This window comes from Filicampus tigris, chromosome 6 (assembly GCF_054856515.1).
Source record: "Filicampus tigris isolate MCC_2025a chromosome 6, RoL_Ftig_1.0, whole genome shotgun sequence".
NCBI lineage: Eukaryota > Metazoa > Chordata > Actinopteri > Syngnathiformes > Syngnathidae > Filicampus > Filicampus tigris.
In genome coordinates, this window is record NC_141222.1 from 3,776,376 (window position 1) to 3,801,702 (window position 25,327).

Sequence of the window (25,327 nt, forward strand, 5' to 3'; positions counted from 1 at the left end):
CATTACTGCCACCTACTGGAAATGTGGAGCATAGGCATACTGAAATATTTACAGGTACAGGTATATATACCTAATGGGAAGCATTTAAACTGTAAATTAATCTTGGTTCATCAACAGCCTGCTACAGTATATTTAAGATACTATAGCCAAAAGTATTTGCTCACCTGCCTTGATTCACATATTAACTTCAATGACGTCCCATTCCTAACCGTAACCCATAGGCTTCGATAATACATCGTCCACCAAATGCAGCTCCAACAGCTGTCCACAAGGTTTAGGAGGGTCTTTCTGGGAGTTTTTGACCATTCTTCCAGATGTGGATTTGTGAGGTCACACACTAGAAGGCCTGCCTCTCACTCTCGGCTCTACTCTATTTCATCCCAAAGGTGTTCTGTCGGGTTGAGGTCAGAACTCGGTGTAGGCCTGTCGAATTCATCCACGCCAGACTCTGCCATCCATGTGTTTATGGGCTTTGCCTTTTGCACTGGTGCACAGTCATGTTGAAGAGAAAGGGGCCAGCTCCAACCTGTTGCCACAAAGTTGAGAGCATGCAGTTGTCCAAAATCTCTCGGGTTGCTATAACACGCTGAAGCATTCAGCATGGCAAACGACAACATACGTGGACGTGATTACACCAACATTAACCATTCATTGTCATAATTAAAGAGTTGCTATGTTCCAATAAATAACATACACACTGTGTATGAGGTTCGTGATTGGCTGGGCTTAGTGCTGGACTCTTGCTAGTGATGCCACACAAGAGATCGAATTATTATATAAAAGGGCGTTAAAAATATTTGCCAGAAAACCTCTCGTCATCAATGTTACATTTAGGAAATTTATAATCTATTAGGTCTTGCAAATGTTAAAGATTTTAAATATGCTTGTGTCATTTACAAAACAGTGCATGGGCTTACATCACAAACATTAACTGAATATATCAAGTTGAAGCCTATTACTGGCAGAACTCCCAGAGCTACGACGAAAGGTGACTGTGAGGTCTCCTTTAGATATGTACCACTTTTGCACAGTTAGTCCTTTCAGTCCAGGGCTGTAATATCTGGAATCAAACCCCCATCGAATAAGAGAATCCCCCACATATCATACTTTCAAAAGTCATCTGAAAAACTTAACTCTTAAATCCAGTCAATACTGTAGTCATTGACTGGATATGTAGTCATTGACTGGATATAGTCAGAGTTGTATACGTGTACATTGTTTGCACATATTTTGTGTGCCTGGATGAATGAGTGAATGATTGTGATTCTTTTTAAACATTCCCATAGTTCCTCTTGTCTTAATAGTCACCAAGTGGCAAGAGAGGACACATCTGGACTTCAGTGCTTATTTTTAGCCATTTTGGATTGTTGATTTATTGTGAAAGTTTGAATTTTGAAGGATGTCTTGTTGATATGTCTTGTCTTGTTTTATGTTACCTGTCAAGGGACTACGAATGTAAATTAACTATTGCTAACTTTGGCACATTTACGCAGGTATTGTAGCAGTGTGCATTAATGTGCATTGTCCTATTCAAATAAATAAAAGAAAAGGAAATACCTATATCGTTGATTTTTGCCTGGGAATATCTTGAATGTTCTTATGTATACGTACTGCAGCAACGATAACGATAAATGGTTCAACCCTACAGCACATATGACCAGCGATAGTGGGTGCAGTTTAACCCATTAAGGATGGGAGCGCATAACCGCATTTCTACCACTAGAGCCGGGAGCGCTGTTGCGTCTTTCTATCTTTAAAGCCAGGAGAGCGGATACGTGGGTGTCTTTTTTTAATCCAATTCTCCGTCTCTTAGCCAATTTAATGCATCAGACGTGACGGTGTCGCGAGACCGCAGAGGATGTCGCGTAATTTTTAAATTTTTTCGAGCCGTAGGCTAATGGCGGACGCCATCAATCGCTGGGAGCTCTGTTAAGTAACGGCAGTGATATATAGACGACGCGCACGACCAGTGGAACCAGTCGACCGTGATATATGGTTTGTAGACAATGACGATATAGACGTCTTTGTAACAGAATAGAGGATGCTAATTACCACTCTATTTTTTTTTAATTAAAATAGTGCTTCTCCTGCACCGACACATTATTTTTACATCTTCGATTGAAATAGTAAATAATAATAAATTCTGCCTGTGTGAAAGCTACATGTCTACTCACTCTTAAATACTTTTGGAATCATGTTTCTGTGTGCTACAGGGGCTGAGATATTAATCATTTTGTAAGTGTTGAATTTCTGGGAAAACTTCAGGTTTTCAAGGGTAATTCCAAAGGCGACCTTAGGTTTTGGGGAGCTGTTGAGACAGGCGCTTTAGGCCTTAATGGGTTAAAGGGTCAACAGAGGGACATCAGCAGGGGCATTGCCAACACCCATGTACACACGCACGCACATGCGTTTCAAACCGACTTTGCAGCTGCCGCATATTAGAGTCTCAGCAATCAAACAAAATCACACCGTTGTTTCTTTATATTTTTATTGTCTGAGTGATAAAGAACAGTAGCATTTCTTAACAAAAAATGGCTCCTAGTATCAAATTAAATTAAAAACATGTTTTATTTAGTGTTAGTTTTTAGAGATTGTGCTTCAAGTGGGGGAGCACAAACACTTTGGTGGGTAGGCACGGCCCCTTATGGCCCACCCATGGAGACAGGTCTGCATTAACTAACTAAAACTAACAACTAGTTTTCAGTTTACACCAATGCATGATGCACGGAGTCAATGAAGGTTAACGCAGTGTGAAGAACAAGCACAACATAGAGACGTCCGTCCGTCCATGCCTTTCGTATATGGAAAGTAAAACATAAACAGAGGTCATTTTTCAACAATAATTTTGGTCGGAACCCAAATTATTCTTAAAAAAGGGCTTTGTTACTTCAGGTTCCGTAAATAATTTCATAAAATTAGTTTGATGTTAAATGAATTTATATAGATTAAAATATTTCAAAATAAGATATGCCATGATTCATTTTCTGAGTGTGAGACAGGAATGAAATGAACTACCTTCTTCACCACCCACAGACACATGCACGCACACGCATACACCCACACATATTATATCCCATCTTGCTTCACAAGTAATTGACTATGCTCCTTCTGCCTCATTATAGACTGTGGGCCGTGGGGTACATATAGCTTCCGTTTTTAAGTTCCATGACCGCCATTTGGGGTGGGGGGTAAAATTGGATAAAATGGGACCCAAGCACTTAGTACAGAACATACTTTTTTTACACACGCAAATATTGCACATTAGCCAGTACGTTCTGCTAAAGTATCAGTTGCAGGGCTCCAGACTGTCGGTAAATGGTGGCATTTTGTCCCGATAATTCAAGAAAGTGCAACTACCTTTTTCATCTAATCTCACAGTAAATTTATTGATACTTTTTAAAATTCTTGACTATTTTTTTGATGGTACTAAACAGAAGTGCTACTAAACAATGCTCAGTTCATTATTAATCAAGAAAAGAAAAAAAATATGTATATATATATAAATATATATATATATATATATATATATATATATATGTATATATATACATATGTATATACATGTGTATATACATGTGTATATATATGTATACATATATATGTATATATATATATATATATATATATATATATATATATATATATATATATATATATATATATATATATATATATATATATGTATAGTAATTCGCTTCACCCCCACCACCCCCCCATCTCATCCAAACACGCACATAACCACGTTCTGTGACTGATACATAACCGCAACAAAACGTTTTTTGTTTTTTTTTATTCCCGACGACAAATTTATCAGGTGATATTGGTAATAGCGGTAGGTGATTCATGATTGGAATTAGTGAGATATTTACTTACACGTGGCGTGCGTAGGACTAGCATGCTGCGTCTTGGCGCCCCTTCATGATAACAAGCGATCCGGATGATTTTGACAGTTCACACATTTCTTTGTAAATGTTATTCGAAATGAATAAGTCCTACAGTGAATATGATCCAAAACAGTCACCATCCATTCCCTTCGAATCACTTTTGAAACTGACAGTGCTAAAACCAACATGTATCGAGCCGGCTCTGACCTAGCTGTCTCAGTCATTTAATTGTTGGCCAACAAAAACCTATACGTGGGATCACCACTGACGTATATTGTGACCAGTTATCCACTTAACTCCATGAAATCTTGTTTGGGCAACAAGTTCGAGAGCGGTAAGGACTTTACTGTGCCGTCTTACTCCCCCCCCCACACACACACACACATTAAAAATGTATTTTGCAAAAATAATCCACATTTTTATTAAGTATACCTGTATTCGGATTACGTTTGTTTGTGCAATGGTACTGGAATACAGTAACATTTTTTTTGTAGCCTGAATATGTAAAGCCACCACATGTATTTTGTTACTCCCCGAGCCTGCGCACGCATGACGTACGTGCACACTTGACGATCTCGCAATGTGTCCCCACGGACGAGATGGTGCCCCCAATGGACGATGGTGCCCGATGCACTGTGCATGCTCTGCGTACTGGGAGCGACGGGCCTGTTGGTCAAGACAAATATCGCCGTCTTAACAGCATCAGATTGGCTAGGCGGGCTGCAGGGGCGGAGGCATGGGTGGGCCTCGGTGTGTACAGGCCCACCCAGATTGACAGACTGTCCACCCAGTGAGATTCATGTAAAAATGTATATTTTTACATGTTTAATAAATTATTATAAAATTCTTTTTATTTTTGAATTTGTGTTTTGTTGTGTTTTTTATTTTATTGAATATTAAGAATGGCATAATTGTGGTTGTCTAAGGAAGATCTGAACTTCATATTATTCAGTTTGTCATTTTATTTGAATATACAATGTGTCGGGACAGGAGGATTGTGCTCAGTGGGGGAATATACAGGCTCACCCATTAGACACGTTCTGGCTCCGGCGGGCCGTTAATTTATAAAATGAAAAACGATATTGTAAAATAATGTGCACATTTCCAGCGTGTGCAAAGCCACAACAGTAAAGTTATATTTTTTCGAATATTTTAATAAAGGTTTTGACTCCCACTCCTTTAAAATTGACGAAATCCACAGGGCCCACAGACTATAACCCAATAAAATTGGCAGCCTCCACCACACACAAACAAACACATTGTGCCTCCAACAAACGCGCGCACGCGCACACACGTCTTCCACAAGCAACCTGTAATGCTTCTTTTTGTCACCACATCCTCTCTTCCTTTCCTGCAACAAACTGGCAACTTGACTTGTGTACATGGCAGCCTCAAAAGGCACTGACCCACTTCTGTTGTTGAACAGTGCACAAGTGCCAGAACGGAGTGTCTGCGGGGACAGACAAGAGGTGAACAGACAGTTGGAATAACTTGAATTTTAAAATATTCGCATTTCTGAGTTAGGATGCAGTTGCGCAGTTGTGACAATGGATATTTCCATCTAACAGATTAGGTGTGGGATCGTGAGAGTCTGCCAAGTGTTGTGAAGGGCGAGCAGGCACGGCAAGCGTAGCTTGGGATCCAAGAGCCATCTGGTCCTTGCCGCAGCAACTGTTGCTTTCTTCTTCTTGAGGCCACTGTTTCCTCCTCCTTGATCTCTCCTCCCTCACTCCTCCTGGCACAAAAGCAGCTCTCCTCGTCTCATTCCTTCTCAAATGTCATCATCCTCCCATCATTTGGCTGCCTTTGTGACGTGCAATTCACTGCATGTTTGCGGCGCATCGTTTTCCTACAGTATGCGTATATATCATATGAAGTCAAAGCAACGCGGGCGCCCAGGGGCCCTGCGTTTTCCAAAAGATTGAAGAGGAGCGGAGAGAGAGTTTTTAATGGTGGGGCGTTTGGAGACGTGGGGGCGGGGGGGGCCTAGTGTGTGTGGGGCAGAATCGCAGATCAGAGCAGTCATGATTGAGCCATCTGCTAAGAGACCAATGACACACTCACGTGTACACCCCCCGCAGCCCCCCCCCCCCCCCCACACACACACACACACACAACTGTTTAAAGGTCACCAGTGCCACCTGTTGGTCAGATCTTGAAATTACTCCTGTCCCCTCCATCTCTGTTGTCTGAATGTGGTGAACCGAAATACCAGCAGTAGATGAGACACGCAAGCCTGTCTGGTGTTGCTGCCTGCGCCTGGAAACGACGGTTCTGGTTCCTCCACCGGGTTTTTGTGATATATCCTATGCTAGAATACAGTTTATAAAGCTGAAGGCTAATCCCTACATCTGCTCTGTGCCTTCACCTGCAGTTACATGTGCTTTGTCGTTGAGTCACGTGAGGGACTGCGCCGATGCATTTTGATGTGTTGAGATCTCCCTCTGCTCTCAGACCCCTACTGCTTCTCTTAGTAGTAACTCTAAACAATATCCTCTTCCAGTTCAGCTGTCAAGCTTTAAGAAATGCATACAGTAAATACTCCCCCCTGTGAGCCAAGCTATTTCGTCCTATTGCAAATTAGCATATGGCTAAGTGGGGAAGGAACTGCTCTTTATATGCTAATAAAGAGATAATATATGCAGTAAGGACAATCCATTGCTCCACTGTGAAGACTCAAAATGAAATGAAAAGATACCTGAACTCTCTTTGGATGCTTTTATGCAACAAAACGCCTCAATTTATGCTGTGTTGTGGCACCTTTAGGTAGCTCACTTGATCGTATCCCTGTTTTGATGATACAAAATGCACATTCACTTATATATGTATAGAGATACACCCATACCACTTCTGTCAGACGAAATAGACATGTTTCACCTGACAGATTGAGCACTCAAGTCAAATGTATTTATATAGCCCTTAATCACAGGAAAGTCTCAAAGGGCTTTACATTACACCTTAAGTTTCAGTTCTTTCCATAGATTTGCAATTCGGATTCAAGTCACGTGATTGGCTGGGTCATTCAAGCAGCTACATTTTTTTTGTCTTTGCAAACAATTGAGCGTTTCCTTGGCAATATGTTTTAGATCTTTTTCCAGCTGGAATGTCCACCCTCATTCCATATTTATCATCCTCGTAGATGGCAGATTTTTGTCCAAAAATGTCTCGGTACATTTGCTCGTTCATCTTTCCTTCATGGTGGCACGGTGGCCGACTGGTTAGCATGTCCGCCTCACAGTTCAGAGGTCGTGGGTTCGATTCCGACCCCGGCCTTCCTGGGTGGAGTTTGCATGTTCTCCCCGTGACTGCGTGGGTTTTCTCCGGGTACTCCGGTTTCCTCCCACATTCCAAAAACATGCATGGTAAATTGATTGGACACTCTAAAATTGCCAATAAGTATGATTGTGAGTGTGTATGTTTGTCTCTGCGTGCCCTGCGATTGGCTGGCAACCAATTCGGGGTGTCCCCCGCCTACTGCCCGAAGACAGCTGGGATAGGCTCCAGCACTCCCCGCGACTCTTGTGAGGAGAAGCGGTATAGATAATGGATGGATGGATGGATGGATGGATCTTTCCTTCAATGATGTGAAGTTTACCAGGACCATTTGCTGGAAAGCAGCCCCACACCATCATGTTCCCACCACTGAACTTCACTGTTGGTATGGTGTTTTTAGGGTGATGTGCTTTAGTGAAAAAATGGTGACGTGTTAAGTACTTATTTCAGCCACTGTATATTTCAAAGCTATTCTTGAAGAAAAAAAATTCTCATACTACAAGTCAAAATAAAACAAAATGAATCATGACAAATGTGATTGTAGACTTAACATTCCAATAGGCTACAAATGTTAATTCCACTTGTTAACCATTGTTACCAACTGGATGTTACGACCCATGATGAGTCGTGGCTGTTAAATTGTTTTTGTGCAAGTGCTCTCCCCTGATCTGCCCTGATTGGTGGCCTTCATCCCATCCATCCAATCAGAGCAGGGGAGAGTGACCCGTTTAATTAATTGCTTTTGGGTTTGGCACCAGCAATAAGTTCAAGACTGACTTGGTTGCTGGTGGACGGGGCTGGCTGCAATCAGTCCTTTTTTGTTGTGTTAGGTACCGCTGTCTTGTTTAGTGCACATTATTCGCCATAACCTTCATTTATCATTTTATGTAGCCACTCTATTCATTCATTTTGGCCATAACCTCTGTAATTCATTACTCAATCCATTTTAGCCATTCGGGTGTGCACTCGGGATTCGGGGGTGATCCCTCCATTTTGTCGTTTGAATGGCCAGGCTTTTTGTTAGTCCACTTTTTCATTTACCCCTTCCAACTCCCACCACTATGTTAGACCCCCCCCCGCTTGCCATCTTGAGGAGGGAAATAAAAATAAAGACATTCGTCTTAATGCAGCTCACACAGCCGTTATGCGTGTTAATTACATTACATTACATATGGGTGAAAAGTAAAGTAGAAACAGACAAAATACCACCAAAGTGACACAGAAATGCGAGCAGTTCGTTTCTTCTGCTCAACACAAAAACAGCCGCCAATTAGTTTGTGGCGGAAAAAGTGTGTTTCCATCAGCAAAATGTCACAGATCGGTTTTGTGCTCAGAACAATTCATGAAAGCTGTTATGAGTACATTACATAATAAAATCCAAAACACAAACAGAATATGAACACCTAACTATCAACTTCTGTATGACAGATCATCAGGATCAGAGTAGCCACAAAATGGAGCAGACACAACCTGTCCAACAGACAGAAAAAAAAACAATGACCAAAAGGGGGCTACAGAACGGGAGTCTGCCGGGGTTGCCTTTTACGTCACCCCATTTTTGCAGATGAAATCGGGGCGGGGATGGGGGGGGAAAAAAAACAAGGCCAGACTTAGCTCTCCATCCAATTGACACTCGCCACTTTCTCTTTTGTGTGTGTCTCTCCAGGAGCAAGGTGTAGTGGGAATGTCCCGAGCACCTGGCGCCATCCCACCGCCACACCCTGCCGGTGGCGTGGCCTCAGGGGTGGGGCCTAACCAGGGGTCAGGCCCACCTCCGGGCTATGTGGGTAACCAGCAGCAGGCGGCCATGATGAAACAGATGATGGCGATGGAGCAGGAGAAAAGGGTACAGATGCACATGATGGAGCAGCAGAAGCAGCAGCTCTTCAGAGAGCAGCGGCAGCAGCAGCAGCAGCAGCAGCTACTGGCCGAACAGGTGAGCGTTTCATCGAGGCCCACCGGAAGTGGAGATCATGACGCGCCGTCATTGTTTTGGCCTGTATTGTTTGTTCATTCCTGCAAAGTGTACTTTTGTCCACCAATAAGAGCAGCTCATCCCCTGATGTTCCCTGCTGTTGTCTGCTTGTATGTCTAATTACCCTCTTCGCCACTTCCTTTTCATCTCTCCAGCATGTGTGCGCGCTTATGTTCATGTTAGTCGCCACATGCCACCTGCTGTGATAATGCGCTCTTTCCTTTTTACTTCACCCTCTGTGAGTGAATCAAGTGTTAAACAGTCTTGGACTCTGAAGTCACCACCCACCATGTTGGTTTTCAATTGGATCTGCAAAAACATACACAGATGTACTTAAATTGCGGTCTGGAAGGAACACCCCGCTGAGGTTTAGTGTCTCTTGTGAATTACAGTCGCTCTAACAGCCCACACAAATGGAATGGGCTGCAACTTCTTCCTTCCCGGGCACGCACTGATCAGTCAGATAGACTCTATCTGTAACAAACATTTAAAGACGGATTACACTGCAGTCCACGTGCCAAATTCTGATATAAGTTGCCTATTTTAAATGTTTGGGACTCTCCGCTCACACATCCGCGTGCGCAGACAAAAGGCACACGCTGAAGGTAACTCCACAAGCGTCAACAGTTTGATGGGATTTCATAACATTACAGATTACAGATTACACATTCTACACCGCATCTTCTTTTAATCTGCTCTGTTAATTTGTCCGTCGATTTATATTTGCATGACGTGATGTCACATTTGTGTGTTTGCGTAGCTCCAACAGCAGCATCTCCCAAGACAGATGGGCCAAGGCCAGAGGAATCCCTTCCCTCAAGTCAGTCAGTATCAAGGTACGTAAATAAACAACATGAGCAAACACATCGACATGTATTTACAGTAAGTACACGCGTGATGTCAGCCAATGCAAAAAAAAAAAAAGGGTTTTGAGTAGACAGAAATGGCCTAAACTCACTATCCAAAAATACCTAATTAATGATTTGTGAAAAGTATACAGGATGCCGTATGCTTCACTTTCTGAATATCACAGCGACTCCAAACCTCATCCCCTGTGTCTGTTTCCGTCAAATATACCCTTCGGCATTCAGATTGGATTCTTTGCCTCCCTTTGTGTGTGTGTGTGTGTCCTTTAAAAAAAAAAAAAACGAGATTTCTCCTGCTCTGCCTGTTACCAAGGCAACTTGTCTGTCCTGGATCCCCCCAGAGTTGTGGTGAAGTCAGATGGATGAGAGGAGTGAAGTGGGAGAGCGGATGGAGGGGGGGGGGGGGGTGGCAGCAAGAAGAATAGGTAGATGATGTGCAGCGTGGAGAGGCTGGCATCAACGACAGAAAGTGACACAGAGTGGGTGTGAGTGTGTCGGGCACATGAAGACTGTTTGGTGAGGGAGGTGGAAATTCAAGTTGAAAGGCTTTTGCAGCCATCAGAGAATATACGTCGAGCTGAAAGTCCAAAAGATATTGAGGAAGACACGAGGGCCTGTGTTGTTTTCCTTCATCCGTCTTCAGAAATAAGTCAAAACAGTTCGTCTCTTGTCTAGCCTGAAATTTCAATCCAAGCCACTTTTAGTATGTCTGCAATTATTGGTAGTGTAGGTCTACTCACTGCACAAATCCTGCGAGTGTGGAGTGTGATCCTCTTTGTTCTCGAGCTGTTACTGTTGCACGCCAAGCTGTGAGGTGAGGGATTAGTGGAATGATGTCAGAAGTGGGTTTATTACAGGATTTAGAGCAATTTCCACGCTACAAGACCTTGACAGTTATGCCACGACTGAGCATCTTTTTGAAAGGAAAGTCTTACTAGAATTGAACTTGGAGTGCTTTAAGAGGAAATGCGTCAATGTGGAACAACATACTTTTTGGTAATTATAGTTGGTAAACCTCGAAGAGCTTTATTCTATAGGGAAATGATTCATTTCTGTAATATCTGCCTGTTGTACTTGTTTAGAAATGCAACCACAATCTTTTCCACTGATTTCAGTCTCCGCTAATATTCACTCATCATTTGCAGTAGTTTGTAGTTCAGATGTTTCACGTCAGTGGCTCAAGCTGCTCCGTCACCGAGCCCTTTCGACATAGCGTGCCTGTCTTGTGGATTACGTTCCTCAAGTATTGCCGACTGACGTTTGCTTTATTTGCAGGTCCGCCTCAAGATCTGGCGTCCAGGAGCCAAGCTCTCCAAAGCATTCGGGCAGCGCGTCTTCTCCAACAGCAGCAGCAGAACCAGCAGCAGATGGTCCAGATGAGCTCAGTCCAGGGCCAGGGCAGCTCTGTAGGACCGCAAGCTGACATGGGCATACCCTACAGCACCCAAGGGTCTAACCAGGGCTCCCTTTATGGGCTCAATGCCTCCATGAGCCAAATGATCCACCAGCAGCAGCAGCAGCACCAGAGCCAAAGCGTGCAAGCCACCCTCGGTCTTCCGCAGCAGCACAACCCGGTCGGAGGGCAAAACCGGCAGGCGGGCGCCGGTCCCGGGGTTGGAGGTATGCCTGGGGGACCCGGAGCCGGTGGCGCAGGAGGCTACGGGGCGGCGCAAGGGATGCTAATGAACCCCATGGCCCAGCAACCGCTCAAAGGCCCAGCTAATGCCAAAGCCCAGGCACAAAGACTGCAAAGTATGCTGGGAGCGGGAGGCGCTGGCGGGCCGATGGCCGGCGGAGGCTGGCCGCAGCAACAAGGGCAGAGTCTGCAAGGCATGGGGCCAGGCGGGGTAAGGACTACGGGAGCAGGAGGGGACAGGGTGGGGTTCAGCACGGCCCAGGGCTACGGGATGCAGCCAGGTCAGCCCCCACGCATGGCCAAGCAACACTTTCAGGGGCCGGGCCAGGGGATGGACCCCAGGGTGGGCAACCCGGCAGCGGGTATGGGTGGCCCTTTGGGCGCTCACATGGGCGGTCAGCCCAGGACCAACCAGTCTCGGCCCATGGTCATGAGCCAGGGATTAAACCAGGGGGTCATGGGCCCAGGGGTGACTGGAATGGGGGGGTTCGGGCCAGGCCCTGGGGGGCCGGGTTTAGGGGCCGGGGGAGGAGGAGCTGGACCTTACGGACCCGGGGGCGTTGGGGTTGGTAGTCAGACGCAGAGCTACCAAAGGACAGCCAATCAAGACATGTCATCCTACGGATACGGGGGCGGGCCCTCCGGTGGAGGAGCCTTCGGACTGGGGGATGGATCAGGAGCGGAGCTGGACTCAAGCGACGGTTGGATGGAGGAGTTTTTCCCAAGCCAATAGCCTAAAAGAAAACTGGAGATGAGGTTTGACTGGATAAACTTAACATTTCAAGACACAAATGGAGTCCGATGTTAACTGGCGTCTGTTGGGATTCGCAGTCATCCGGGCCATGCTAAGCCGCAGAAGTGCAACTGTGGCAACTTTGCTTGTCACGCTTTTATTTCCCAAAAGGATTCTTCCCTTCCGAATCTTAGGTGCAGAACTCCTTATATTTATATCTCGGGTGGTTGACGCATGCACAGGATTGGCTGGCCAACGACCGTTTTGCTTAGCGACAGGACCTGCCTGCCGTCAAATGGCTCATTGGCGCTGTGTGAGAGGAGCTCTGGGTGAGAGATAACGTACGTATGATGTTGTTCAGCCAATGACAAGGGATGGTGCAAACCTCCTGGTGTGTTTGGAGATACAGAACACGGCTTCCTTCAAGATTTCCACTTCACGTTGAACTGCAGACTCGTCTGGGCCCTCCAAAGCCGTGCCGCACGCTTGCTCGCTCTCTCCAAATCAGAGCTCTCGGCGCTCTTCACTACACTGCGCCGCAGAAACAATTCAACTATAGCAACAAATGTGGGAATTCTGCACCTAAGATTTAGAACAGAAGAAGCCTTTTGAATTCAAGGGAAGAACAACCAAGAAGAATCCAGATGCTTGTGCGGAATGTTAACAGGTGGACGGCATGTTTGTTAGGCGAGTTCACAAATTCAGCTGTTCCGCGTGTGTTCGAGCACTGAGAAATCATTTTGTCTTGTGCATATTAAAGAAAACCCATATAGAGATTAAGACGTGTTTTTGCAAGATCCCGAAAAGAATTCTGTGCCAGTGTTTTCCCGCAAGGCCCGTTTCCACCGCGTTTTGAGCCGCAGCTTGAGCAGGCCTTGATTGAACACGGCCGACTGATGAAGGGGAAGGGGAAAAAAAAGTTGCCCTCAAGACAGCGGTTTATTTGTGTTTGTGCCACCCAGCTCAGTGCTTCACATCTCTCTACTGGGTGAGGAGCTGAGAGGGAGTCCAAAGTACTCTCAATTCTCCCATTTCCTCTCTTTGAAATGTGCCCCCCGTACACACTCCGACACACACAAATAATTCCCCCTCCATCTCACGCTCACTCTTTCCATTTGATCGCTTTCTCTCATCCCACCCCCCCCCCCCTACCCATCATTCCTCGCCTTTCTCCAGAGAATCATTCCTCGCTCTCAACACTCCTTTCACCGTTGAAATTGTGAACATCACAAGAGAGCAAATGATGTTCGTCTGTTTCGCCGCACAAGCGAGAGTCTCGGCCCTCGCCCGCTTTTGCTAGGCAACTGGCTTGTTTTGTCACGGGAGGGACGGGGGAAGCTCTTGTTTCCGCGCGTGTCCGGGGATGACGGGCGTCCATGTACAGTCGAAGAACGCAACAGAGAACGAAGCGGAAAGCAGGCAGCTAAAAGCAAGCACGCGCACATCCAGTTGTATAAATGGCAGGCACACCAACAGACTAAGAGTAATCTGGGAGGACGCGTGAGAGGCAGCTGACATGAAGCCCTCCGCCTGTGTGGCGCAAAGCACATCACACGCGTCAGGCGGACTGAAGGCAAACTGATCACTGGGCACTGAATGTATCCAAGCACCACAAGTGACTTCTTTTATTAAAAAAAAGAAATAAATAAAAAAAAGAAAGAAAGAAATATACCCTCACTAAGCCCCCTCTTGTTGTTTTCTTAATTGCTGGCTTTGACCTCTCCGAATGATGCTGGTTGTGTCTTTGTCAATTAAAAAAACAACAACAATGGTCCCATTGGCCTTATTTCATTTTCCGTTGTCTTTTGCAAATGTGTTTGTCCTCCTGCTCCTGCTCCAGCGCAGCCTTCTCTCCCGTTGCGTCACATCCGCTTGCTACCTCGTGACTTTTCTTCAGTAGCGCGGCAATGAAACAAATGTTCTGGCTCCGACTTCAACATAAAATAGTGTTATACTGTAAACCTACTGTGAAGAAATAGAACGTGTGCCCCTCTCTGACGCTTTACTAGGAAAACAAAAGCACTGCTAAGACTTTGGCATTTATTCAATCGACTCTGTGATAGCTTGTTCTGCCGTACTGTCAAGACCGTCTGTCACACACTTATGGGCTTAACAGGTGAGAAGTTGCAAGGCTTTGGAAATGAACAGCCTAACATGTCGAAAAGTCTCACCTGCCTCCTCCTTCCATAATTGCATCATTTGTGTCTGTGCGTGACTGTGTCGTCAGCTCATCAGCATGAACGTTTTTGGAGGGCGACGCCGTAGTTAACAAACCAAAAAGCCTTCTTCCCTGTAAAGCAACTCCACGGCATCAATGCGTTTCTTTTGGGATTGTATAATCCAACCCTTTAAATACAAACATGAGCACCATCACCCTAGAATAGCTGGTGACTTTTTTTTTTTTTAGCACCCACAAATGAGGTTCTGTTTTTTTGTTTGTTTGTTTTTTTTGTCATATTTGGAGAGTTGAAGTTCTCCATTTGTCTGTGCGGGGTTTGACAATTGTTTTATTGTTTTGTAGCAGTTTTACGAGGACATGAAATCAAAGCCTTTATTGGAGCCTTAGTAGTCAAACTCCAGCGTCGGTGTCCAAAACTTTGCAGAGAACCCCAAGTCGGCTCCAGTGACAAATGAGAGCGGTAAATGTCGGTTGGAGTTTGGTGGTTGGAGGTGGCGAAGCGCTCCTGCGTCAGTGTTAGGGTTACCGTAGTCTTGTCTTCTTGAAAGTGAAGGTTCATCCTGACATTGTTTAATCTCTTCAGGAAGGCAAACTTCCTGCAAATATCATTGTGTTCTGGGACCAAGTCTGTAGACAACATTTTAACAAAACGAAAAAACTATTGTTCATGTTTATTGTTTTATGTTATTTGTTTTTTTACTGGTGCTGACATACAGTATGTGATTATGAGAAATATATATATATATACGTATACATATATATATATATATATATATATATATATATATATATATATATATATATATATATATATATATATTAAAAAGATAATGGCTATTTGTAAATATCTTTTTACAGGTTTAAATACACCAGATAATACAGTCTCTACTCTGTAAAAAATTACTGTTTGTTGGTAAAAATAGAGAAGTATTTTTATTTAGAATTGTTTTTTTGTTTCATGTTTAACCCATCTGAGCTATGCCATTGCACTTCAGACAATGTCTTACTACTAATTTCTATTGTAAACTTCCGTTTCTTTTGTTTATCTAGTTTGAGAGTTGACTGTTCTTAAGCAGTGCTTATTTCTTTTTATTCTGTACAGAACTCTGAAACTGTAACAAAAGAGAATTACAAAAACTTGTTTTGTTTTTCAAACATAAACAATAAAGAGAATGTTCTCACTGATCATAATCAGTGGTTTGTTGTTCATTTCTTCATCTGCGTCTTTGCAGTCTGCAGAATTATGTTTAACAAAACATCTCACTATTTAGTCGTCAATGCTGCTTGACATTCTGATGAACTTACATACAGTTGAAAGAAAAATATGTCAGCCCTTTGTACATACAGTACCTGATTAAATTGGTCATAAAAACGTACCTGCTTATCTCTTCACAACAATTAGACAAGCAAAGTCTGCTTAAACTGATAGCACAGAAACAATTTTATGTTTTCATTGGATGCACCATGTAAATATTTACAGTACATGGCGGAAAATGTCCGAGGTGGGCATTTTACTCAATTTTGCTGGTCCGTCATCTGTCAGTAGCCTGGGTACCCGTCCGTCATTCGTCACTCCGTCATTTTTGGTGACAAACAGAATTGTAATCGTCTGTCGGTCAATCCGCCATTTAGTCCGTTGGTCCGTCAGTGGATTCCCCACAAAAAAACCTCAGCAAAACAGGCATCCGTGATTGACTGATGCGGTTCATGACGATTACTTTGACGGACAAAATCCATCAGTGCTTAATCTGTCATTTTAAAAAAGTGGCCAGTCAATCGTCAGAAAAACGGGCGTCCGTCTGACGGAATGCCCACCTCTGGAAAATGTATATGCATCCATTATCCATACCGCTTATCCTCACAAGGGTCACAGGGAGTGCTGGAGCCTATCCCAGCAGTCTTCGGGCAGTAGGCATCGGACACCCTGAATTGGTTGCCACCCAGTCGCAGGGCAGAGACAGAGACAAACAAACATCCGCATTTACAATCACACCTCAGGGCAATTTAGAGTGGTCGGAGAAAACCCACGCAGGCACGTGGAGAACATGCAAACGCCACACAGGGAGGCCGGAGCCGGGACCGAACCCACGACCTCTGAACTGTGAGGCGGACGTGCCAACCGGTCGACCACCGTGCATTTACATACGGAAAATGTATTGTGTCGTGAAAAAGTATTTGCCTTCGTCTCTAATTTGCAGTCTCCCCCCTTTAATGTTAAGACCATCAAACAAGTTTACAGTAAATATCACACAAAGATAACCAAAGTAAACACTTTTAATAGTGATTTATTCAGGGGAAAAAACATTCAAAACTACCTGGACCTGTGTAAAAAAAGAAGAAAGAAAAAAAAAGCACTAAACCTAATAATTGGTTAGGCTACCCTCAGCAGTGACAACTGAAATCAACCATTTTCTATGCCTGGCAATGAGTCTTTCATATCTCTGTGAAGATATTTGGGGCCACTCTTCCTTCCAAATTCACTTGAATTCAGCAAGACTGGAGAGTTTTTGAGCACCAACAGCATTTTAAAGGTTATGCCACAGCATTTCAATCAGATTGGTAAACGGCTGTCACTTGTGTAGCGCTTTTCTACCTTGGCTACTCAAAGCGCTTCACACAGTACCTACTGATGACGCAGCATCAGGACCAGCTGGGGGCTCAGTATCATGCTCAAGGATACTTGACGTGGTCACAATGGCCCGAATCGAACCCATAACCTGGGTTGGGAGGCGACCACTCAAGTATGGACTTCAACTAATAGGCCACTTCAAACCCATCCATTATCCTAACCGCGTATCCTCACAAGGGTCGCGGGCGTGCTGGAGCCTATCCCAGCTGGGGTACACCCTGAATTGGTTGCCAGCCAATCGCAGGGCACACAGAGATAAACAAACAACCACACTCACAATCACACCTAGGGGCAATTTAGAGTGTCCAATCATCTTACCATGCATGTTTTTTGGAATGTGGGAGGAAACCGGAGTACCCGGAGAAAACCCACGCAGGCACGGGGACAACATGCAAATTCCACACAAGAAGGCCGGTGCCGGAATCAAACCCATGACCTCTGAACTGTGAGGCGGACGTGCTAACCAGTCGACCAATTTAACCCTAACTAACCCTAACCCCCACTCCAAAACCCTTCATTTTTTATTAGATTTTTTTTTAAGCCAGTCAGGAGTTGACTTGCTGGTGTGTTTTATATCATTGTCGTGTTGCAGAACTCAAATGCACTTCTGATTGAGGTCACAAATTGATGCTCAAATATTCTTCCTCTGGATTTTCTGGTAAAGAGCAGAATTCAGGGCTCCATCAATCACAGCAAGTCATCCAGGTCCTGAATTAGCAATGCAGCCCTATGCAGACCATCACACTACCACCACTATGTTTGACTGTTGGTATGATGTGATTTTTCGGACAATACGTTTTAAGGCCATGATAGACCAAACCGACGTCGGAGGTCGTGAAGCGTCGTGGCGTCTGAATGCGCCGTTTGTTTGGTGTAGTGGCCACCGTCGTGGTGTCGTAACCCGTCTGTAAGCGTCTTGGGGGCGTTTACGCATGTTGAATCGGCGTCGCCAGTCGTGACATTTGGTCACTCTGATTGGCTGTTAGCTAGCGAATCAGTGCACTGGGCACGAACGGGAAGTGACAAATGCGGATAAACAGTGAGCACGCCTCCGCTGCCTTAATCTTTTTACAAGTACAAGAGCAAGGGTTGACAATGTAAGTATTTCACAATACCGTGTCAAGAACGTGATGGTTTACTTGGCGTGAGAGTTCATTGTGAGCGAAGAATTGAGCCGAATGCATTGTTTACATTGTTAGAATCAGCCCCCGGCCAACAGTTTTCCGGTTGGATTTTTCTAACCATGGGAAATGGTGACTACCGCCTCCGATGGTATGGAAGGGTATTACATCTCACACATGCGCAGAAAGTACTTTAATGGTCAGCGTCGCTGTCTGTCGCTGCGGTGTATTCCTCCAGCGTGACGTGCCGACAGCCGGATGCCACAGGGGCTAAGCGTCTGTCACTGTTGGCCAGCGTCTTTTTGGTCTATCTAGGCCTTTAGCCAGCTCTAACGAGACACACGCCTTCCAAAAAGTGCAACTTTGGACGGAAGCGTCCCTGTAATCGTCCCTAATTGGGTCAAGTAACAACGGATGTGTTGTGTTGGGTTCTTTTAAAAAGCAAGACCACTGTTCTCTTCTGCGTTACCACGGAGCCGTATTTATTAACTGCTTGCAACAGCATTGTAGAGGCCTTCTTTTTTTTTTTTTTTTTTTTCATGTGCGTTCCCTGCAGTAACATTGTACTCACGGGCATTGTCTGCCCTCTGGTGGTTCAACACATGTAATAGCACGGATTACGCCACTGGATGCCCATTTCACTGACGACTGACAGAAACACGGCCCGGCTGTTTTGCGTGTGTCACCCGCCAATACGCCACTTTGTGAAATATCACAACGCGCCGCTTGTCTCCTGTGTGTGTTCAGCGTGTTTGTATGCGTGAGGGAGTCACTTCATTTTGCTTCAAGCAGACAAGGGAAGGAGCACTCGTCCTCTGTCAAAAAAAGGTTACACATCGCCAGTGGCAAAAAGGGGGCATTGCGCCATATGCGCCGCATAGGGGCGCTGCGGCAGAAGGGGCACCAAAGCGATGGGAGGAAAATGATTTCAGGTAGGTATTTTATGAATTTAAAAGCTGTTTGTTTATGTATAGTGATATGGTCAATAAGAGAGGCACGTCACTGATTAGGCGCATCTCCGCTCCATGACCGTCAACCAGTGCTCTAAGTGGGCCGGTACGCAGTGGTACAGACTAACACAGAGTATCGCTTTTTTTTTAGTATGTCTTCTAAGACAAATCCCACAGTAAAAAACTATTCACTAACTTCAACCGTAACCATCCATATTACAACAATACAATTGACTACAACATAGCTGTGTGTTGACAGCAAAATAGGAAATGGGGATGTCATCTAGGTGGGCAACAGCATTCTTTCTCTATAAAAAGATAGCTAATGTTACACGATGCTATCTTCACGACGACCTTTAAAATTGAGAGAAAACAATCCAAAACATTCATTCAACTAATTAAAAAGGCAGCGAATTTACTCAACAACGCTCACAAAACAACCAATTGAGGCTCGCTGCATTTTAAATGCTCTATTCACTAAAGTTTACAATATTTTATCCACGGGTATTCAGACCCATTACCTTCATCTACGAATCCGCCATTGCTATGGGCACTCACTCCCATAATCCCTTGCTACCAACATACATGCAGTTGCAATAGAATGACAGCAGATGGCATTGTTTACCCAATTTAGCTGGAATTAATTATTTTAACTTAAGGATTAACAAAGGATTTTCTGATTAAAATATTTAGTCTTACTTTAATGGCCTTCAGGCTATAGGTTGTGCATCCAGTCCAGATGTAGTAAATACCTGACACTAACAGCAGAACGGTTGGCCTTTTGTTTCATGTTTTCACTGTACTCAAAAGTAAGGCAAGGCAGTTGTATCTATATAGCACATTTCATACACAAGGCAACTCAATGTGCTTCACACCAGGGGCTGAGCTATGGGTGGGCCTGGGTGTGCACAGGTGGGCCTGGGTGTGCACAGGCCCACCCAGATCGAGAGACTGCCCACCCGGTGAGATTCATGAAAAAAATATACTTTTAATTTTTTTGTAAATTATTATGAAATTGTTTTGTTTTTTTTATTGTATTGAATGATTAGAATGGCATAATTGTGGTTGTCTAAGGAAGATCTGAACTTCATATTATTCAGTTTGTCATTTTATTTGAATATACGATGTGTCGGGACAGAAGATTGTGCTCAGTGAGGGAAATATTCAGGCCCACCCTGATTTTTCCGGGCCCGCCCATTAGCCACATTCTGGCTCCGCCCCTGCTTCACACAAGCAAAGGCAACAGCTTCAGGCATTTACAAACACAACAGTTAACAACATTCAAAAGCAAAGCAGAGAAAACAAAAGTAGCTAACAAAATTACAACAAGAAATAAAAGTGCGTTTCGTTTCTAAAATATATAAAAGAAAAAGAGTAAAGAAACTGAAAATGTTCTGAAAAGTTACAAAATGCAGATGTTGAAATAAAAACATATTTTGGCTTTGAAATGAGTCATTCGTTTTGTTAAAAAAATATTTTAAAAAATCGAATCGAATCAAAATCGGGAACTGAAAATTGAAAATCGGAGCTTGAGTGAATTGTTACATGCCTCGTTACTAATGATTACCTGGGCAATTAAAAGGTAAACTACAATGGCACTCAATTGAGACATCTGCCAAGGCCATCCATCCATCCATCTATCCATTTTCTATACTACTTGTCCTCATTAGGGTCACAGGTGAGGCGGAGCCTATCACAGCTGACTTTGGGCCAAAGGGGGAAATACACTAGACTGGTCGCCAGTCAATCACACAGCACTTACAGACAAACAAAGCATTCACACTCACTTTAACAGCCAAGATAGACCAAAGACCAAAAGTCCTCTTTTTTCCTGCCACGGACGCTTTTTTACACCCTGTCCAGCCAGCCGGGAAGCTTTATATACTGTATTCCTAAAAATGTAATGCTTGAATTGCTTTTTGTGAGAGTGTGCTCAGTTACCAGCGTGAGTGCCATAGAAAACTGTTTGCTGCGGAAATGAAGCCCCAGTTGAATTCGCAAGCAATACGACATCCCGTTCATTCGTCTGTTTGATCGATGTGGTTAAGTCACTGCAAGAGGTGCATTACGATTATGGTTGGAAGCTGAGGACGGTGATAGTGATGACACACGTAAAAGGTAACAGTGTGCAGCGCTCATACGAATATGTTTCAGTGTCAGGTACCGGTCAGCAATCTCAAAGCTCATGTGGACAAACCAAAACAAAAAATCTGTATGAGGAGAGTATCTGCAAAGTTGACCGAGTTCCTTAATTGTTAGACCACAGGATGGAGAAGAAAACAAATAAAAGGAAGAAAAGTGACTGAAGCGACATTTTCTTTCTTTGTTCAATTAATATCCTTGTGAGTGTCCTGAGAGTTTTATTATTTACATTGCTTCATTGAACAGACAGTAAGACATTTTTGTTCGAGCTGGAGAGACCTACTCTTATGTTTTTTTGTTTTGTTTCCTTCCCATACAGAGGAGGCATCATTTAAATTAGGGCTGTACAGTATACTGAAAAAATATTGTCCTTGTGATAATGGCACGTGCAGTGCAGAATGCAAAAAAAAATGTGCTGTGAATTCATATGAAATTGTATGCTTTAATGTAACTGTGACCATTCAGATGCAACCTTAAATGCACATTGCCATCCAATAGGGGAACAGTATCTAGGGGCTTATTTAACACTCAAGAACATAATTAAGTAAGAAGACTTACATGGTTTTTTTTTAAATGCATTCCTTTCATTACATAATAAAGATTTTCATTTCTTTAGGTACATGTTAAATATTGCAATATCAATATTGCATTACGCAACACCCATACCACATATTGCATGTTTTTGCAATATCGTGCAGCCCTATTTCAAATATATTAGAGTCACAATAATGTATGGTATCTTTGAGTATCATTTCAGTATTTCGAGGCCGGGCGGAGTGTCCTTTTTTTTGGAAATCAAAACATGCTCAACGTAGATATAAGGAAACTCCGGACAGGGAGGCCGCAGCCGAGATTCAAACCCTGAACCTCAGAATGTGAGGATAATGCTAACCACTGGGCCAGCGTGCTGCCCTGCCGACCTCGAGCAATCCTAAATTCCAGCACCAATTGTGTTTTTCACCTCATGTAGATGCCTGTGCTGAAGATTGTCATAATTCTAATACGTGCTGTCAAAAATGCAACAATGGCAGAAGTGAAGGAAAAAAGGCACTTTGAATCTGCACCTTTGTCCAGATCAGTAACAGCACACAGTAGCCAATAAAGAGCCGAGCCTTAATAATTCTGCCTGTCAGTATTAGTGACGATGAAGCCGTGACGGACCACACACAGGACCACAACCTTGCTGCTTCTGCGATGCATCTTTTCCAAACTCACCTCTCTATGCTTTCTGTCAGCCGTCTCGGCCTCTCCGCTGCGGCCACCTTCCACTACCTCACCGCTATCTCTCTCCTCTGCTCACACCTTTGCTTCTGCTTTCTCCTGTGCACACTCATGTATCCGCCATACACTCCCCGTTCCCCATCTGACGTTGATGAATGGAGACTTGCGGCGGTGACAGCAACATTACTCATGCTCAATAGCGACACCATCTTGGACAGAGAAAAACGAGATGAGGAGGGATGCTGAAGGACGGCAGGGAGATGGGAGTTGGGGGCGGGGGGGTCTGCCGGCGGAGGTGTTTATTGCATTCCCACACCCAAAAGCACGCTTTAAAATCTACCCACAATTGAGAGGTGTTTATTACTGCTGTGGAAGAAAATGTCAAAACTGATGAGATTTAAACTTGTCAATTAGGCCAGTGTTTCTCAACCTTTATTGACTTGACTCGTTTCTTTCAGATTTCTTCACTTTTAACACTACATATGAGGTATTGCAAATATCCCTCTCTTAAAATACATTGAAAAGAGTTCCACAAACTATTTACTGGTTTCTGATTTCAAATCTAGCCATACATCAATTTGTTGTGTATATGTGGTAATATAAAGCGATCGTTTCTATGGGTTCACAGCCATAACGGCCCTCCGAGGGACCCCAAAACTATGATGTGGCCCGCGGTAAAAATGTGTTTGACACCCCTGCCTTACATATATGTTTTATACACAGAAGTGTTGATATTAGTTACTTTAATTCCATTTTCATTAGCTGTTGTCATTAGTAGTGGTCATAATAGGAGTGGTAATCCGCATCGACAGTATACTTGTCATTTAAAATGGAAGTCATCCCCCAAATTTTCTTTGCAATAATACGTTCTATGCAGCCCCACTAATCTAAATACGGCATTCTGATTGATATTGTGATTTTGGAATGCGAGTTAAATAGTCAAATCCACCCGTTTCTTGTCCATCTCAAGAGACGGCCATTTTGTCACTTCTGTCAATTGAAAATGACATCACAGTTGCTCAAGTAACGACCAATCATGGCTCAGCTTCAGAAAACAGGCGAAACATGATCAGTTGTCGCCTGAGCCCTGAGCAACTGTGATGTCATTTCCAGTTGAATGCAGTGTCAAAATGGCCGCCCCCTCGGATGGACAAAAACAGGTGGATTTTGCTGCTTAACTCATATTCCACAAATGCAATATTAGCGTAATCAGAATGCCATGTTTAGACTAGTGGAGGCGCATAGAACATATTATTTGCAAATAACAATTTTGGGGTTGACTTCCACTTTAAGTAGACATTGTAATAACAGGAGTTATTGATAGTGCTCATAGTAACATTTTAATTAGAGTAGACATCATATAGTAGTGACTGTAGTCCTGTTAGTGGTAGAAGGTGTTGTAAAAGTAGTAATAGCATTAGACGTAGTAGGAGGAGAAGCCATACAGTAGCTGTCACAGTAGTCTAGAGAGTTAATTTTAAGTGTAAGCATGTCTTATTTGTGTCTTTGTAGCCGAAAACAAGGCACCCAGAGAGGAATGGTGGGGAAGTCCGGGGTGGCCGAGAAGTATGTTAGAATAGTCTACAGTACCGGTATGTACTGTATGGCTCGGGGCTGTAGGGAAAGTGGTGAGCTGTGTGTTGGTGGAGTTTTGGGTGGAGGTGGGAGTGCATCAGGGATAAGTCCTGAGGCCCCTCCTGTTTGTAATAGTAACGCATGGGCTGACATCTGAGCTTAAGACTGCAATCCCCATGGAGCGTGCTGTTTGCGGATGACATTGTGGTCTGCAGTGAAAGCAGGAAGCAGGTGGCGGAATACTTTGAAAGGTGCGCTAGAAATGGGAGGAAAGAAGATTAGCACATGCAGACCACGACTTGTCTCCCTGACAACGAAAAAGAGAGAGCTTGTAGGATTGATTCAGTATTGATTCATGTTCATTCTACAACACAGGTGCCTTAACGAAGCATTTTTTACTTTTGTGTTCATTTGTGTAGTTGTCATTCGTGCAGTCCAGTTTCCCTGGCGCAAGGAGTGCGACTCATTTGGTCACGTATGGACTGATTATAAATTCCAATGGCAAAGTGAGGAGCAACACACACTTTAAGTGCCTTGTAAAGTGATTTACATAATGTTAATTTTTTCCACTCGCTTAGTCAGCTACTTCTGCAACTAGAAGTGGTGCGCTCTGTCTTTCAGAATAAAAGCATAATATAAAAGCCATGCTATGTCAAGTGTATAAATGTTGCTAGCTTAACAGCATTCTTAAAAGATCCATCCAACCATCCATCTTCTATATTGCTTCTCCTCATTAGGGTCGCAGGTGTGCTGGAGGCTCTCCCAGCTGACTTGGGGCTCCCCTGGACTGGTCACCAGCTGATCGCAGGTTCTTGATAGATGTTGTTTGAAAGCGTATTTATTTTATTATTGTTATTATTTGGACTGTGTTTGGTTTCACTGTATTTGGTTATTCTTTCTCTCATAGAAACAACACACACTTGGCACACACTTCAACTGTGCAGCCCCAATACACATTTCCATTTTCTTGGTTTTCTTTGTCTTTATTCAACTATGTATTTCAATTTGTCAAATGGATATGACATTTTATTTTATTATGAATCTAAATTGTCCGTGGCTGTCAAAATGAGTGTGAATGATTGCTTGTCGACAGTGGTTTGAAAAAGTACAATTCACAGTCCGGGGGCGGAGCCATGGGTGGGC

At 43.8% G+C, this 25,327-nt stretch overlaps 1 protein-coding gene across 3 annotated transcripts in view; it reads left to right on the forward strand.

Annotated features, from left to right (window-relative positions):
- The window catches only part of maml3 (mastermind-like transcriptional coactivator 3), a 145,462-nt gene extending 130,689 nt beyond the window's left edge, over nucleotides 1–14,773 (forward strand). For all 3 annotated transcript variants that reach the window (XM_086032260.1, XM_086032262.1, XM_086032261.1), the window contains exons 4-6: nucleotides 8,824–9,093; nucleotides 9,893–9,968; nucleotides 11,274–14,773. In XM_086032260.1, coding sequence (XP_085888386.1) covers nucleotides 8,824–9,093; nucleotides 9,893–9,968; nucleotides 11,274–12,367 — 1,440 coding nt within the window. In that variant the 3' untranslated portion in view covers nucleotides 12,368–14,773. The remainder of the gene's footprint in view (nucleotides 1–8,823; nucleotides 9,094–9,892; nucleotides 9,969–11,273) is intronic.
- The last annotated feature ends 10,554 nt before the right edge of the window (nucleotides 14,774–25,327 follow it).